The sequence below is a fragment of the Triturus cristatus genome, chromosome 7 (genome assembly GCF_964204655.1).
Source record: "Triturus cristatus chromosome 7, aTriCri1.1, whole genome shotgun sequence".
Taxonomy (NCBI): Eukaryota; Metazoa; Chordata; class Amphibia; order Caudata; family Salamandridae; genus Triturus; species Triturus cristatus.
The window spans coordinates 1405266824-1405285911 of record NC_140590.1 but is presented as its reverse complement, the minus strand read 5'-3'; the positions used below and the strand labels follow the sequence as shown (position 1 = coordinate 1405285911).

The 19088-nt window shown below is 41.7% G+C and overlaps 1 protein-coding gene across 2 annotated transcripts in view; it reads left to right on the top strand.

Moving 5' to 3' along the window:
* TSHZ2 (teashirt zinc finger homeobox 2) overlaps window positions 1–18867 on the top strand; it is a 320047-nt gene extending 301180 nt beyond the window's left edge. For both annotated transcript variants that reach the window (XM_085619132.1, XM_085619131.1), the window contains exon 2: window positions 14458–18867. In XM_085619132.1, the coding sequence (XP_085475258.1) occupies window positions 14458–17510 (3053 nt within the window). In that variant the 3' untranslated portion in view covers window positions 17511–18867. The remainder of the gene's footprint in view (window positions 1–14457) is intronic.
* Window positions 18868–19088: the final 221 nt, after the last annotated feature.

Below are 19088 nucleotides of genomic sequence, written 5' to 3'. Positions count from 1 at the left end.
ACTGTTGTGCATCAATAAATTTGCAAAAATAATGGTTGGAGAATTTGCATGACCCAACAATCCCAGCATCAGTCAACACTATGTTGAAAAACAGAAAATCCATGGAAAATGAAGAAATTGAAATCAGGTAGACATTTTGAAACGGGAATATTCGTTTTTTTAATTTTAAGATTTTGGATCTAGTTCACCTGAACAGGGGAATTTAGAAGATAAATGGTCGGACTTGTGAATCCCTTCATCACTGCCTCACCTCATTTCATGTGGGCTTTGTGTATCTTGTAAACAGATGTTAACAATAGACAGCATCATCCCCAACTGGCTAGAGATGCCCTTTGAACATGGAAACAAGACGTGCTTAAAGTATTAGCATGCATGCTGCTTGGCTTCCATCCTGATAGATTCTGCAAAACAGTATTAACTTAAGAACAGCTGCTTCATGCATATTTCTAGTTCAATGAATCAGTAAATACACGACCCAGCTGTTGTGTTCACTCCTAGGCTTTCAGATCTGTACTTAAAAAAATGCACTGCAGAGACAATACCGATACCAGCCTGTTTGTGGACGGGGAAATAGCATTTCTTGTATTTGAATTTTCTTGAAACTTACGTACCTGGATTAATTAGTTGTAATTAAAGCTTAGATCAGTGGTTCTTAACCTTAAGTTAGTATTCTCAGATTGATTTGTGAGAGCAGTGCAAGTGCATCAAACAGAGTACAGTATGGACAGTGAGTTTCCTCAGTTACATTTAGAGAAGTCCCAACCTACTTATTAAAATGTTCATTTTTATATATTTGTTTGTAAATTGAATAAAATATTTCCTCATTTGTGTATGTGGTTAATGAATGCTTGTTTCTGTAATATTTGCGTATTGTTTTGCAGTTTAGGTAATTGAAAATGCTTAGGCCGAGGTTCTGGGCTTCCAGTAATTAGTCAGTGGGGGTTACCTGATTCCAGCAATGATTCAGTGGGATCCCTGGGTTCCAATAATGATTAAGTGGAGGTCCACAGAAGTGAAAAGGTTAAGGACCACTGGCTTAGATGGTAAGCTCACCCGCACATTAAAGGATGAAAGATAGGCTACTATTTGGACATGCGCAGTGGTAGAGAGAAGTTAATGTCCCACATGTGACTTGACCATATTTGCATGGTATTTAGAAGAGTAACAGGCTTGACATAGGTATGCATGTGTTGTCATTCTGCCATCTGAACTCTAACCTCTTCCATTTTAACAAATATCTTGTGGCCACTGGGAGTCGAATGTTTCAGTAGTTCCAAAAGAAGATTTATTCTCAAACTACTAAACTTAAATAAAATCCTAAACGTACTACTTTTGGTATTCACAGGAGGCATTTAGTAGTAGTAAAGTTAGGACTCCTAACTTTACTACTACTAAATGCCTTTTGTGAATACCGAAAGTCGTAAAGTTAGGATTTTGTCTCAGTTTAGTAGTAGTAAAGTTAGGAGTCCTCACTTTACTACTACTAAATGCCTTCTATGAATATCAAAAGTAGTACGTTTAGGATTTTATCTCAGATTAGTTCTGTGAATCGGCCTCCACCTGTCTGCATCCAGTATGTAGCTTATGACAAACATTTTTGAAACCTAATGTGAAAAAGCAACTGATTTGTGGTCCTCGAGGAAAGGTTCCAGATTGACATGAAGTGGTGGTGTGGAAACAAGGATGTGTGCACAGTAATAAAATCTGATATCTAGCAATGTCTAGGAAATGGCAAAACCACTGTATGGCACACTTGCCATACTACTGTACGTTTTTAATCAGTAATTATGGACTTGCAGATCCTCTGCACCTTCTACTACATCATACAGTCACCCTCCCTAAAGCCAGCCCAGATTACTACTCATCACATCATATCTTGCATTTGCTAGAGATGTCTTATCACCAGAAGCAATGCAATAAAATGATATGTGTTTGCTGTAAGCTCAGCATATAGAATTGTTCATGATCATCTTTTCTAGACACTATCTTTTGAAAATTATTTTCTGTGTAAGTATATTTCATTACTGGAGAGCACCATCCCCGACCACACAATTGCAAACAATTTGTTCGAATGCGGCTTTAATTATTCATTCTGCACTACATTTTTTGCCCCTCTTTTTTATAAATGTTTATCTTTATTATTGCCTTACCGGGGGAAAAAGTAATACCTTTTATTAAATGACCTATCCGAGTGACATGGATAAATGTTGGTAGCTATTTAATTGTTTCCCATCTGCAGTTTTATACAGTTTCTATCAAAGTGAAGGGTATTTTTTTGTAGAAGCTGCTTATTTTAAATGTACAAAACCCCTGTGTGTAATTCCATTAGCTGCCCTACAGCATTGCAATCTACAGTTTCCCCCAGGCTGTTGTGAAATATTGATGAAATCCCCGCTTTTGTGGCTTCCTCTGATACACTAAACATTTGTCTGATGTTAGTTGGACTTGAATGGATCTGTTCAGAGCTATATCAGTAGTGACTTCAAACACCGTCAGGCTATAACGTGTTTTTTTTTTTTTTTACAAATTGATGTTTCAAAGTCTTTCTATGTGCTACAGAGAGAAAAAGACAGTTCACATCAAATGTTGTAAAATATAAGAAACGTGCTCACTGTCACTTCACAACTCATTTTTGATTCACTTCCTCTCGTTTATCAGAGATATTCCAGTGAATACTCATGAAAACATGAGTTTAAAACAAACAAACACCCCAAAAAAATCTAAAATAGAAGTATTGCTCATATATTGAATTCTGGTTTTGATATGTTGTATGTAGGTTGTTACTGAAATCTAAACATATATAGTCCAATTGGTCGATTCAGATCACTTAAGATCACTTAAGAAAAATTAGTAAATCTCTGTGCCCATCCTCGCGTGATTGGTGACGCAGATGCCTGGTAAGAGTCTTGGTGAATATATTGTTTTTTGGGCACTCCCTTTGCATTAATTAATGTTCAATATCATGTTCGATATCAACAATGTTTCCAAAATCAATCAACAACCGCTGCTCTGGGTTCCTCGACTGGGATTCAATGTGCGCTCAGGGCCGGCTTTAGGGCGGTGCGACCGGTGCCACCGCACCGGGTGCTGGTTTCCTGGGGGCGCCGTGCTTTCAAGTTTATTATGTTTTTAAAGCGCCTGCTGCTGCGTTCCTTTTCTTCGGCAATTACCAGGCCTCACAAAAATGTAAAGTTAACTCTTGTAATTAATGTTCTTCGTGGAGACAGATTGGAGTTTTGTATAGTTGATGTTTTGATTGTTGTGTAGGTAGTGCAGAGGGTTAATATGCCTGCTGCAAAAAACATGTACCATGTAGATTAAAGAGTGCATATAATGTAAACAGATCAGCAGGTTACTGCTTTTAAAAGTGACATCATTTTGTTCCTTGTAATTGATAACTTAAAGTCCTAATATTGCACAATGAGTTATTAACTTTCATCATAGAGCTGCATACACACTGCAAATTATACATTAGAGCATAGATTGATGTGGCAAAAAGGGTTACTTTTGGTAGAAATCGATTCTTTTTAGAAAACTCCCAACTATGCTGTTTCTTTTTCGACTCTGAGTTTGTGCTTCTCCACACCAAGCACTCCTAAATTATGTGGCCTACTAGTATGGATGACATGTGACTCTTACACTTTTAGTCCCTTGCCTTATGTAACAGTTCCTATAAGCTGATTTATAAACCTTTGTTTAATTGTTTCTGTGTAATGTGTGTGTGATGCAAATAGCTCTGATACCATTTACTTGTATGAGTGGCGCTATATAACTAATTCAATGAATCTAAGAGAGTGGTTATGGAGACTTGGTCACTGTTAAAGGGTGCTAGTGAGAGATACCCGTGGTGGAGGTGGTCATTGGGGGGGGCGCCAACTAACATTGTCGCACTGGGTGCCACCAGCGCTTGCACCATATGGGCCAAATATACTGATTTCCTGATTCCCTGTGATGGATTTTCAGTAAAATAATTGCCGCATTAGAGGAACTATGAGCGGATGTCGAGAAAGGGTAATTTCTTGATTTTGTCAACACTCATCCTTGACTCAACTTGCCTCAGTGTCTACAGTGAAAATCTTACTGCCATGTGAACATTTTCAGTTTATTCATTTTTACTTCTATTCATAAATACTGATGGCCATGATCTGCTATCTAATACTGCAGACCCGATTTAATATGTGAGTCTTTGTTCTAAAACTGTAGGGCCTCATTTATGAAAAGTGACGCATCACTGCGTGAAAACAGTGATGCGTCACTTTTCACTGCGCCCTCCCTGCGACTCCAATGATGCGTCATATTTACAGTATGACGTATCATGTCGCAAGGAGTCACAGATACGTCAGTATTTCTGACGCATCTGTAGGCGCAAAAGTGACGCTTTGCTGGAGTGTGTCACAAAAGAGACGCAACTCCAGCAATGTGTCCTTTCACATGGGGCAAGCCCCATGTGAAAGGGCCTGCGTCAGTCTTACGCCTGCTGTGAGGCAGGCGCAAGATATTGACGCATTTGCACCCTAGAAGTGGCGCAGTGAAATCTCGTAGATTTCACTGCGTCACTTTTACGAGGCTTTCTCACGTGGGAACGCCCACCCTGCATACATTATACCTGACGCAGGTATAATGTAGCGCAGGGGTTTACAAAGTGACGCATCTAGGTAGATGCGTCACTTTGTAAATATGGCGCATCATGGCGCATGTTTTACGCCACTGGTACGTCACAAAAAGTGACGCACCGGTGGCGCAAAAGTGACGCAGGGGCTCATAAATGAGCCCCGTAGTTTCTCCACTCGGTCTCTTCCGTATTAGCTTTGCCCTGTCTATCTTATCCCACATGCCTAGTCGCCCAGGTCTTCTCTATATAAGTCTCAAATGACTAACACAGATGGCATCAAGAACCAGATAAAAAGGTAAGAGAAGTGATTCATTGCTGCAATCGCTTCAGGATAGGTTATGATGCCACTGAAACAAAGTCCTGCCGTACAGGTCACATGTAAACACAATCATGTTAATAACATGTGGGAAGAAACCAAAAAAGAAAACAAATATTTTGCACCCACAAAGATGGCTTATATCTGTACAACTGTATATTTGTTATTTTATTGTGATATTTCTTCTAGCATTCATGCCTCTTCACAGGTCCTTTTCTTAAGCACATTTTCATCACTTTATGGCAACATCAACTTAGCTGCTTGTAGTATTATATATTTCGTGCATTAATCTTTTCGCCAACACTATTTATTTACAGTTTTTTGGTATGGAATTGTCCTGTTTCTGTGCAATTTACGAGAAAGCCTTATTGATTTGATTAAGAAGTACCACATTACCTTATTCTATTCCTGTTTGTGCATCAGGCGATCAAAGGGGCGGATGCTTTATTGTGAACTGTACCTATATGATTCTATGTATTCAATTCTGAAAGCCCAACTACAAGAGAGTCTACATACAATAAAAAGTGACCATAAGGTCTGTCAAGAGAGCGAAGAACACATGCCCAGACATAACATGAACAAGGGTAGGGTAATGTGCAGGAGACACAGCAGAGGGGAAACTCAGCATGGGAGGGAGGTGAGTGAGTTAGACTTTTGCCAACGGCAGCCTTATCTGAACACCAGAGTTAAGTGTGTTTACAGGGACTTGTTTTAAAGTAGGAGGCATTTTAGATGGTGATGAAAAGAGGAGGTTGTGCAGTGGCAAGTTGAGAGTTAAACATATGCAAAGGTGGTAAAGCTGAGAATTTTCTTCAGCGGAGAAACGTGTTATGTGAGAGTCTGGCTGAAGAGACAACCGTGACAATCCAGTTTGTTTAGAACAATATATACATTCATGTCCACAAACACACACATATATATATTTATTTTCACTGAAAAAATAAAGTTTTAAGTAATGTTATAGTTCGGTGAGAATGTCAGTGCCAATGTAATGTTTTAAACATACAAAACCACTGAAATTCATCAATTATAGTTACTTCTGGTAACTATAGCTCATGCCCTAGGGCAGCTTTAACTCATGCCCCCACCAGACATAGTTTTCTCATCAATAATTTCAGTGCAAATGTTGCAGTAATATTATTAACGATGCCATAGAAGATGTTATTTAATATGTGGATTAATTAGTGCATGGTGAGGGAGTGAGTTATAGTTACTGTAAAACACTCTAACCTTTATTTTTTCAGTGCATTTCTAGGGTTTTTTTAACATAAAGTAATATTTTCTTACCATACATGAAGCCAGCCCCCAGCTACAGAGCCTTCAGCCGTCGATGGCTGGGGTGTTGGCCACAAGACCTGGCCTGCGAGCAACACCCCTTAGTCATGCTGTGCATGGCCCCCCTCCTCAGGCCAATAGTGTCGCCTGGGACCCCATCCCCAGGGTCAAAACGTACAGCCTTATTAGGCCTTGGGGAACCAATTCCCTGGGGTCCCATGTCATGATAAACGGGCGGGAAGCAGGCCAGCCCCGCTCCCAAAACCTATTGTGGCCCTCGGGAACCCCATCTCCTGGGGCCTTTCTAAATTATAAACGGTGTCCCAGTGCACATCCAGGACACCCACCAAGCACCACGTTGGGAGCCATGGGGGGAGCTCCAGGGCGCCTCAGCTAGCTCCCTCATACTGTGGAAGACGGCATTGCTCCCACCCAGAGGGAGCAGCTGGTTATGCTTGCTCCCGCCGGACTGGAGCAATATCTGTTTCCCTGCTCGCATTAGTGCAGATAGAGAAACAGAGGTCTGCTCCCATCTGGTGCGAGCATTTTTAAATCTTTCACCGGATTGGAGCTAGCATGCCCTCCCTGCCCGCGCTGTTGCTGGAAGGGAAGGCATGTTTTGTCCTCGCTGGTAGGAGATTTAAAATGCTCCTACCAGGCGGAGCAAACACGTTTCCCTGACTGCATCAGTGCGGGCAGGGAAATTACTCTGCCCTGGGAGTGGGCTCCCGTGTGACAGAGTACTTGAGCTGGATCCAGGGGATAGGGTCCCAAGGCCTTTAAAGGATCAAGGAAGTTACATGGCCCCTCTCTCTTTTTGTTGAATACAGACATGGGGTCCTGGGGCCTTTTTAGGTCAGGGAGGGAGGGCTCCCTTTCAGTTTGCACTACAGCTCCATGGGATGGGGTATCCGGGGTCTTTAGAGGTTCGGGGAGGGGGGATGCGTGGTCCCATCCCATAGTTCCCTAATTTGGTACCTTGTCCTCACAGAGGTTTGGGGAGGGGGCCACACATCCCCCCTCCCCAAGAAAACAATTATTGTTGTCCCCCTGGCCCACCATAGGGGTTTTTTCAAATGAATTTGTGGCAAATGTTTTTTTTTAAAATGCCCCTTTGAAACACTACCACCAGGCCTATGGGGTCAGTGTATCCCTACCCTGCCCTCTATGTCTTTTTTTCACTTTTGTTTGATGAACTCAGGCATGAGTCCTAGGATCGCTGCCACCACATTGTTGTTGATGAGGTGGAAGTCAATCAGATCTCTCCAAGAGATCCATCAGGTCTGCAGATTCTCCGCTGCATTAAATCTATATATTTACTGAGCATTAATTGCTCAAAAACTACTGGGTGTATTTAACCAAATCACAAACAGCACTGTTTCTGGGCCAAGATTTAGGTTTCTGCCCATTTGGTGTAAATCCATTCAGCGGTTTGGACTGTAGCTGTGTCTAAATTTCCAATGGAAAAATGATTGGGGAATATGTGTTTTGGGATCCCCCCCCCTTTTTAGGTCTCGCCTGAGCTATTGCGTAAGCGATGCTCTGCAAGAAATTTAGTAGGTGGGTTTAGAAAGTGCTACCCACATTTTTGTGCCGGCGACAAGCTACAGTGCACGATGGCGTGCATGCGCACAGCTGCTCCCCGCATTCCCCCCTCCCTTCTCACCCAGCCATCTGCCTTTCCTGCGCCAGCCTACCCCTCCCCCCCGCTGCTGCGCGCACATCCCTAGCGTGCATCATCGCGATCGTGATCACTTTCGCTTTTAGAGTGATCACGATCGCGATGAGGGATTGTCAGTGTGTAAGTGCTTTCACTTTAGCCACGGCGGGCGCTCGCACACACACCACCCCTCCCCTGCTGCCTCTCCATTAATTGAAAACATATGTGCTTTCACTCCATTCAGACTCCAAAAATTACACACACAACTTTTCGCTGAGTCAGAGGCAACACTCCAGACACCTCTCACAACAGTTACCATGTAGGAGGTTTAACTCATAGGTTCTCTATGCAGTCGTCTTTTTATGTGAGTTCTGTGTTTTGTAGGTTGCTCTTGAATATAACCAATAACTATTGATGGATAAGTATTCAAAAAAAATTTTTTTAAATTGAACATATGTTATTGGGTTTATCATGTCCTATTTTGCAAATACTGAGGACCAGTGACGTAGGCATTGCCCCAGGGTCAGGAAGCACATATATGAGTCTGTCTCTGTTGCATTTCACTGTACACTGCTATCAACAAAGTCACGTGCTGGCCTAGTAAAGAGATCATACTTTCAAGACTTAAAAAAAAAAAAAATTTATTCAAAAACTATTTTTGATATAGCGGAGATTTCATCCCATTTTTCGGGAGACAGTTCTCTTTTTCTATCCAATTAATGACCCTTTGCCGAGTTCGATATCTCAGATGAAGAAGGGCTTGCTTGCAAGTTTTATGTGTAGCCTACAGGTAACTCATTAAAACACAAGCAAATAGGTCTTTACCTTTTATCATTCTTAGGGTGACAAAATGAGGGGCACGCATTTGGGTAAAAATAACCAGCTTTTTACATTAGCGCAACATGCGATTTATTTTTTGAGCTGAGTAGTTGAAATGCGGTGCTTTATGCTAATAATAACCATCACATTTATTCCCTTCTTCATGTCTAGTGCCTCTCTCATTCTCACACTCCCTCCTTGCTCCAGAATCTCACTACAGACACACTCTGGAGAGATGAAATAATAGTGTCTATGTACTGGCGTCTTTCCTCCCACCTCACTCCTAACTTGTTCTCCTTCTGTCCCCTTCGCTGCCCCTGTGATTCTGTGCCTTTCTCCTTCTGTCCCCTACACTGCCCACGTGATTCTGTGCCTTTTTTTCTCCTGTCCCCTTCACTGCCCCCGTGATTCTGTGCCTTTTTCTCCTTCTGTCCCCTTCGCTGCCCCCGTGATTCTGTGCCTTTCTTCTTCTGTCCCCGTTGCTGCCCTGTGACACAACCACACACACAACCACACACACACACAACCACACCCAACCACACAAAAACAACCACAAGCACACACACAACCACAACACACACAACCACACACACAACCACACACACACACACACAACCATACACACACACAACCACACACACAACCACACACAACCACATTCACACACACAACCACACACACAACCACACATACAACCACACACACAACCACACACACAACCACACGCACAAATCCACACACACACAACCACACCGTCAGTGCACACTTTCACCAGGCACAGACACCATCAGTCGCCAGTGCACACTTTCACCAGGCACAAACACCACCAGCCGTCAGTGCACGCTTTCACCAGGCACAAACACCACCAGCCGTCAGTGCACGCTTCCACCAGGCACATTCCACCAGACGTCAGTGCACGCTTTCACCAGGAACACACACCACCAGCCATCAGTGCACAATTTCTACAGACACAAACACCACCAGCCATCAGTGCTCGCTTCCACCAGGCACACATCACCGGACATCAGTGCACGACTTTCACCAGGCACACACACACCACCAGCCGTCCGTGCATGCTTTCACCAGGCACACACACACCACCAGCCGTCAGTGCACGCTTTCACCAGGCACACACACACCAACAGCCGTCAGTTCACGCTTTCACCAGGCACACACCACCAGCTGTCAGTGCACGCTTTCACCAGGCACAAACACCACCAGCCGTCAGTGCACGCTTCCACCAGGCACACACCACCAGACGTCAGTGCACGCTTTCACCAGGAACACACACCACCAGCCATCAGTGCACAATTTCTACAGACACAAAAACCACCAGCCATCAGTGCTCGCTTCCACCAGGCACACACCACCGGACATCAGTGCACGCTTTCACCAGGCACACACACACCACCAGCCATCCGTGCATGCTTTCACCAGGCACACACACACCACCAGCCGTCAGTGCACGCTTTCACCAGGCACACACACACCAACAGCCGTCAGTGCACGCTTTCACCAGGCACACACCACCAGCCGCCAGTGCATGCTTTCACTAGGCACACACACCACCAGCCATCAGTGCACGCTTCCACCAGGCACACACACCACCAGCTGGCAGTGCACACTTCCACCAGGCACACACACCACCAGCCATCAGTGCACAATTTCAACCGGCACACACACCACCAGCCATCAGTGCACACATCAATTGTTAACGCATCCACAATTGAATATTGTAGCAATCGCAGTATGGCGCACTTTACTTTTATCAAATGGGGGTGCGGGATGCACACCAAAATTCATGATTAAGTTTAATCACAATTATTCTTTGAATGCGTGCTAATTGGTGTTGTGCCATGCCCAAAAGACACAATATATAACAACAACTTAGAAATAGGGCGTCATTACACCCTAACCAATTGCACTGCTGAAATACGCCACTTTGGCGATAATATTCTGTCACGGTAAGCCTTGAATTCCTCATATTTTTTCTGTGTGTTCATCACGATTTTAATCAGCTGTTCGGCGACCACTTTCTAAATCCACACACACGAAGTGAAATGCCATTTTCGTATTTTCTAATGTTCCCACTGTGTCCGACCGGACCTCTTGAAAGAACACGGCTGAAGCAAAAGTTCATCTCTGGCAGCATTTTATTCAATAAAAACCCAATGCATTTCGGGCCAAACGCCCTTCGTCAGGGGTCACTATAAACAATGAAAACAATCACCAGTTAATATATTAGCTGTAGTTTACCTGTGAATACTTAATTAACAAAACAGATTACCTTATTGCTTTTTTTTATATCTCAAACATTTTATATGTGATTAGTCCCTCTTTTCTGCAAAGTCTCTGTTACCCCACTATGCGCATAACGTACTAATGGCCACAACACTCCACTTTCCATTTCTCCCTTATACAAGCGCGTTTATTTCTGTTGTTTTTCAAATGCTCTTTAACACCTCACGATAGATTTGCATGTTATTGAACCTTCGGTAGTTTTCTACACTGCAGCACGTTGCTTTACCCTTCATTTCTCATTAATTTACGCGCATTTATTTCTACCGCTTCTTAAGACCACTTATACTTTAATCTTAGCGCTTACTCATGATTGTTTCATGCGTTTAAATTCCTCAACTCTCGTCTCCCTGTTAGCTCTTTCCATACCTGCAGTCAATCGTTAAAATCATCGGTGTTCATCTGTATGTATCAGCGAGCAGTTACTCACTTCACCATTCCTCTCGCCTTTAACCTATCGCTCTGGCCTCCTGATTGGCTTGCTAATTAAATTCTCCCGCCATCCCAGTACAGCTATTCATTACACTCACTACTTTGCAATGATGGACTCACATTCCCATAATTCACTTCTTTAGTGCAAAAACCGATCTTATTTCTCAGCATATATATTAAACAAGTTAATAACCATGTCTCAATGTTTGAATGTTCTCAATTCGTGTCCCAATCATTAAAAAGTTCATTTTCATATTGTTTTCCACTGTCCTTGATGAATTACGTTGTTATCTCCGTCGTGTGGATTCGTGAATTACTCCTTGTTCCAACTCATTTTTAACAAACGGGTGCTATCCCGATGCTGGGCATATATCGATACATCATCAAATGGGGGTGCGGGATGCATGATTCATGATTAATTGTGATTAAACTTAATCATGAATTTTGGTGTGCATCCCGCACCCCCATTTGATGATGTATCGATATATGCCCAGCATCGGGATAGCACCCGTTTGTTAAAAATGAGTTGGAACAAGGAGTAATTCACGAATCCACACGACGGAGATAACAACGTAATTCATCAAGGACAGTGGAAAACAATATGAAAATTAACTTTTTAATGATTGGGACACGAATTGAGAACATTCAAACATTGAGACATGGTTATTAACTTGTTTAATATATATGCTGAGAAATAAGATCGGTTTTTGCACTAAAGAAGTGAATTATGGGAATGTGAGTCCATCATTGCAAAGTAGTGAGTGTAATGAATAGCTGTACTGGGATGGCGGGAGAATTTAATTAGCAAGCCAATCAGGAGGCCAGAGCGATAGGTTAAAGGCGAGAGGAATGGTGAAGTGAGTAACTGCTCGCTGATACATACAGATGAACACCGATGATTTTAACGATTGACTGCAGGTATGGAAAGAGCTAACAGGGAGACGAGAGTTGAGGAATTTAAACGCATGAAACAATCATGAGTAAGCGCTAAGATTAAAGTATAAGTGGTCTTAAGAAGCGGTAGAAATAAATGCGCGTAAATTAATGAGAAATGAAGGGTAAAGCAACGTGCTGCAGTGTAGAAAACTACCGAAGGTTCAATAACATGCAAATCTATCGTGAGGTGTTAAAGAGCATTTGAAAAACAACAGAAATAAACGCGCTTGTATAAGGGAGAAATGGAAAGTGGAGTGTTGTGGCCATTAGTACGTTATGCGCATAGTGGGGTAACAGAGACTTTGCAGAAAAGAGGGACTAATCACATATAAAATGTTTGAGATATAAAAAAAAGCAATAAGGTAATCTGTTTTGTTAATTAAGTATTCACAGGTAAACTACAGCTAATATATTAACTGGTGATTGTTTTCATTGTTTATAGTGACCCCTGACGAAGGGCGTTTGGCCCGAAATGCATTGGGTTTTTATTGAATAAAATGCTGCCAGAGATGAACTTTTGCTTCAGCCGTGTTCTTTCAAGAGGTCCGGTCGGACACAGTGGGAACATTAGAAAATACGAAAATGGCATTTCACTTCGTGTGTGTGGATTTAGAAAGTGGTCGCCGAACAGCTGATTAAAATCGTGATGAACACACAGAAAAAATATGAGGAATTCAAGGCTTACCGTGACAGAATATTATCGCCAAAGTGGCGTATTTCAGCAGTGCAATTGGTTAGGGTGTAATGACGCCCTATTTCTAAGTTGTTGCACTTTACTTTTAAACATATTCATCTAAAGCACAGCATGCCACCATTGCTACAAAAATAAATACCCATTTTTTGGGCCTACAATTTATAGACTTTGGTTGCAATTGGTGTTGCGATATTTAGCAATACCAATAGCTCAAACTTAATTAATGCGAGACCTATTGGCTATGCCAATGCTTGTTCTCAGCTTCCGTTTGAGGGATCACCCTGAACTTTCCAGTTAGGAGCTGAGGTAAAAAATGGTTTTGGGGTCAAACGGCGCCAAAGAAATAAGTAAATCACAAACAGCTTTTCCTATGGAAATTTATATATATATTTTTTTTTTCTGCGCAATTACCGCTTGTGCATAGTATTGAATCATATTGTGTAGGATTACAATTTTTGCACTTTAAAATGGGGATCAATGTGTAAATTCGTCTGTGTGACCATTTCCGTACATGATTTTTCTCTTCCTTGCAGTGTTTTGCAGGCACATTTTCCATCAGTTAGGAATTAGCAGAAAATGTGTAGAAATCCCAGGACTGAGCACAATTTGTGCAAATCCATGATGTACATAAAATGTACAAAACTAGGCAAAAACACAGTTTGCACCGAATTCGAAGTTTAGTGTGTCGCTCATAATGAGTCTTAAAGATAGTAGTTGTGAATAACGTCAATATTGCAATATATTTTAGTAGTTAACCTGGTTGATCTTCATGTGCCTTGCTTGTCTTTAATGCCTACATGCATTGCTGCCATCACCCTACTGTTCCACACTCCAATAACCCCCATGTTCTTAAAACAGTTTCGGTAATATAAACATTCAGATGTTATAAGCTCTAGATATGTCTCTTTACATACATTTATTGCTTTTATAGTTGATAGGCATCACATTTTCTATTCTCAAACTGATATGTGGCAGCCAAACATCTCCAATCTCTAAATAGCCAAAGCACATCCTTGTACTGCAATAAATGTGGATTTGATGTGCCTTCATTTTTATATATTGTATTTTGTTCATCATTATTTTATTGTAAAGAATAGCAACTCTAAATAGCATTTGGTGTGGAAGATTGCTTCCTCTGCTATTGCTGGAGTCTCAGAAGTTTAACTTCCAAGGCAGGGAAATTATTAACTGCTGTGTCTAGGGTAGTTAAAAAGAATTATAGTCATCTGCCAATAAAATGTTGTAGGCAGCACAAGGAGACTTCATTTTATTTTTAATTTACTGTATTAATAGGTCATAACGTTGATCAAATAGAATGCAGGGGTGCGAGAGTGTAAAGTGAGAGAAAACAGTTTATTGCTGTGCTAATGTTAACCTTCAATTTCCCTAATCTATTATTTAACATTTTATTTCAGGTTATGTCCAAGATGAAGAAGATTTAAAGAATGGAGAGATAAAGGAAGAGGAGGAAGATGAGGATGACAGTAATTCCGTAACCCAGCCACAGGGCAGCACTTATACTCCCACTGATGAAGAACAGGATACGAGTCCTGAGCAGAAAGGCAGCATCAGCTCCCAGAATTCCCCAATCAGTCACCTATCAAATCAGGATGTTGAAAGCGAATCCATTTTAAGTGATGCCAGTGACCAGTTGGTGGATAATAAAAGCATCTCTCCTCAAGAAGTAAAAGACCATAAGCTTCTGACCGTCCCCAAGTTTCAAAATGATACTCATGATTGTATGGACAAAATGACCGCCGTCTATGCCAACATACTCTCGGATTCCTACTGGACTGGCTTGGGGCTCGGCCTCAAGTTGTCTACTGCAGAGAAGAGGAATTGTGACAACAGAAATGGTGGCCATAAAGGTGACTTCGACTGGCACCAAGACGCGTTGTCGAAAAGTCTTCAGCATAGCCTTCCTTCGAAATCTGTGTCCAAGCCAAACCTTTTTAGTTCAGTCCAGTTGTACCGACAGACCAACAAAATGTGTGGCACTGTGTTTACTGGAGCTAGCAGGTTTAGATGCAAGCAGTGCAGTGCTGCCTATGACACATTAGTTGAGCTGACTGTCCATATGAATGACACCGGCCATTACCAAGATGATAACCATAAAAAAGACAAAAACAGGCCCACCAGCTACTCCAAGCCTCGGAAAAGGGCCTTTCATGATATGGATAAGGAGGATGCACAAAAGGTGCTAAAGTGCATGTTCTGTGGTGATTCTTTTGACTCTCTTCAGGATCTGAGTGTTCATATGATAAAAACTAAACATTACCAAAAAGTGCCTTTGAAGGAGCCGATACCAACCATATCTTCAAAAATTGCCAACGCAGCAAAGAAACGTGCTTTTGATGTAAACCGGCCTTGCTCTCCTGACTCTACAACTGGGTCATTCACAGACAATTGCTCCTCCCCAAAAAATACCCACCTGCAGTTATCGTCCAATAATCGATATGGCTACCAAAATGGTGCAAGTTACACATGGCAATTTGAGGCATGTAAATCTCAGATTCTGAAGTGTATGGAATGTGGTAGTTCACACGATACCCTGCAGCAACTTACAACACACATGATGGTCACAGGTCATTTTTTGAAAGTTACAAGTTCAGCATCAAAGAAAGGAAAGCAGTTGGTTCTTGATCCATTAGCCGTAGAGAAAATGCAGTCGTTGTCCGAGTCCCCTGCCAGTGAGTCGCCTGTATCTAAACCAATGAACAACACCTCCTCTGATAGCACAGGCCTTGCATCAGAGAAAAGGAAAGAGAGTAAGACAGACACATTTGATGAGGTGAATAACCATGAGAAAACAGAAACAAAAATGGAGCAGGATGGCGTTCTAGAGAAACCTATGGATCCCACCTTAAAGTATCAGTATCTTCGGGAGGAAGATTTAGAAGAAGGGGCAAAAGGGGGAGGGGACATTTTGAAGTCTTTGGAAAACACTGTCACTACAGCCATCAATAAAGCTCAAAATGGTGCACCAAGTTGGAGTGCTTACCCCAGTATCCATGCAGCATACCAGCTCTCAGAAGTGATCAAGCCATCCCTACAAATGACCTCTCAAGTTCTACAAATCAGACCAAATTTCACCAACAAATTACGACCAATCGCACCAAAGGGGAAATTTCTGCCTGTTGTTCCCCTGAATGCAAATATGACGCAATGTGCTCAAGTTAAAAGGGAACCAGAAGAGGCAGATGAGGCTCACAGAGACAGTATGAGAGACAGTCCCCAGCCAGATGTGGATCCACTATGCAAAAATGAAGATGAACTTGTTTCTAAAACTGAAGCATGTACAGAGCTGCAACAAAGGGAATCCTCACCTCTACTGGAGGATGAGAAAGCATACAGAGACTGTGAGAGTGACAGGCAGAAGCTACTGGAATCAACAACACCTCTCAGTAATGGTTGTACTTCCTTAAAGGCAACCCATTCTTCTGAAATGCCTTGTGTCAACCCACTTAGTGCCCTTCAGTCAGTTCTAAATAATCATTTAGGTAAAGCCAGTGAGCCAGTAAGATCTCATCCTACGTCAAGTCCTAGCCCAAGCACAATTTCAAAATTTCAAAATTCAGAGGCCCCAGCACTTTCGCCTGCTTCCCAGCGGCCTTCAAATCTGCCTGGTCGCTACCTTTTTGACAGCAATGATCAGCCAATAGACCTCACCAAGTCAAAGATCAGAAAAGACGAATCTGCCCAAGCACAATCATGCATATCGCCTCCGCTCAAGCATGCTCTCTCTGACATTGCTGACATGGTCAAAGTTCTTCCAAAAGCAACTACACCAAAACGGTCAATTTCTTCAAGGCATGCACCAATGAAATTGGAAATGGATGTTAGGCGTTTTGAAGACATCTCAGCTGATATCTCTCCCCTGCATAAAAGGAAGGGCAGGCAGTCAAACTGGAATCCTCAGCATCTTCTGATACTGCAGGCACAGTTTGCCTCTAGCCTCTTTCTGACGTCAGAGGGTAAATATTTACTTTCTGATTTGGGCCCTCAGGAACGCATGCAGATCTCAAAGTTTACTGGGCTCTCAATGACCACTATCAGCCACTGGTTAGCAAATGTGAAGTATCAGCTTAGAAAAACAGGAGGGACAAAGTTTTTGAAAAACATGGATAAAGGGCATCCAGTCTTTTATTGCAGTGACTGCGCATCTCAGTTCAGAACCCCATCTTCTTACATTGGGCACTTAGAATCCCATCTGGGATTCCAGATGAAAGACATGAACAAACTGGCTTTGGAACAGCAAAGCAAAGTAGAGCAAGAGATCTCCAGGGTATCTGTTCAGAGGTCTCCTCTAACAATTGCTGGGGAAGAGGAGTCAGACTCTAAGTTCAAATGTACATTGTGCTGTCGGACCTTTGCCAGCAAACATGCAGTAAAACTCCACCTAAGTAAAACACATAGTAAATCGCCTGAACACCATTCACAGTTTGTAGCAGAAGTGGACGAGGAATAGCCCAGAAGATGTCCTTCAGCTCAACTGAAAATCTTAATATGCTGATTGTACAGAGTTTCTCAAATACGGAAAAAGGTGGCATGTTTTCTCTCTTGAGAGAGCACTGTATAATTAGTGTACGGATCTGCTTTAAATTACTTTGAGGAGGAGCTTGCTAAATGCATTATAATGGCCTGTTTATCCCTTGCTCATCCTTTCTGCGTTTAGCTTCTTTTCCACTCCAATGTCCTTTTGACTCTTCTGTAAGTTCAATGTCTCCTCCTGGAAATCTTGGTAGCATGAGATTGGACATTGAGCTGCTGGAAAATATGTCTCAGTTTCCAAAATTTCATATGATCCAGAGGAAGCCCGCCGTGTATGTGCTTTGTGGCTTGGTTAGCCTTCTAATTCCATTTCCCCAGCAGGATATAAAACTCTTAATCCTAAACAGCTTCCCCTTATTATGAAACAGGCAAGTGACTTCCCCCCTCAACCAGTATCATTGCTACTGTTTGCAGCAAGTGGTGTGGGTAATCAACTGCAACATTCCCCTCATGCTTCTTTAATATTGAATGTATCATGCCCACCCTGTGCCCTCAATTTTAGGTTCAATGCCCACTAATCTCCTCCACAGGCTAGAATATTTCTGCTTTCAAATTAATCCCTATTGTGGGCCTCTTATCTTGCAAAACAATGCAGGTATTTGGGTACTGTATATATGAACTGGCTCTTTATTTCATCTTGAAGAAGCACAAACTGGTACAGTAAGGTGCAATGTTTATGATAATGTATGTTATATTCTACTTTGTATAACTTATATCATTTTTTAAATTTGTTATGCTTTAATTTTTACATCTGTTGATTTCAATAACAATAATAATATTGATTAAAGTTCACACTCTGTACAGTACTCTTAAGGATGTGACTATGCTACGAGAATTGAACTTACATAATATGTTCTCTATTATATATGTTGCCTGGTTGTTAATAACTGATTTTCAGCCTGTTAAGTTTGTAATATATAAAAACAATTGTATTAATTCGTATTTAAGCAGGTTTTCAATCTTCTGAAATCAATATCCCTGTCCTGACAATTAAACATTATTTTTTTCATCAGTTTGCACTTATCCAGCATTTAATGCAACAATGTGTAACAAAACATATACGGCTCTATTAGTACCTCATTCAAAAGTAAATGGAAACACCCTGCTGTGATGTGCAATGAGAAGCTATTTCGAGACACCAAACAACTTTCAGTTTTTATCAAAGCCAATTGTGGTTATGCAAGCCTATAGCATAGATTACTGGCTAACACCAGACACAAAAATGTTTTAACACTGTAACATATTTTATAGAAATAAATCCAATGTGTACAATATCTAGAGCAATGTATATATTAAACAATTGGGTAAGATATGAAGGTATTACACTTATGACTTATAAAAGGCCATGTATGATTCTAGGTGATGAAGTATGTGCATGTTCAGAATTACTACTAGGAATGTCAGTGAGGGCCCTGGTGAGTCTATACTAGAGAGCCTCAACACCATAGATGTCAATGATATGCACCTCATGTTTTTTGGACATGCATCTTGTCAA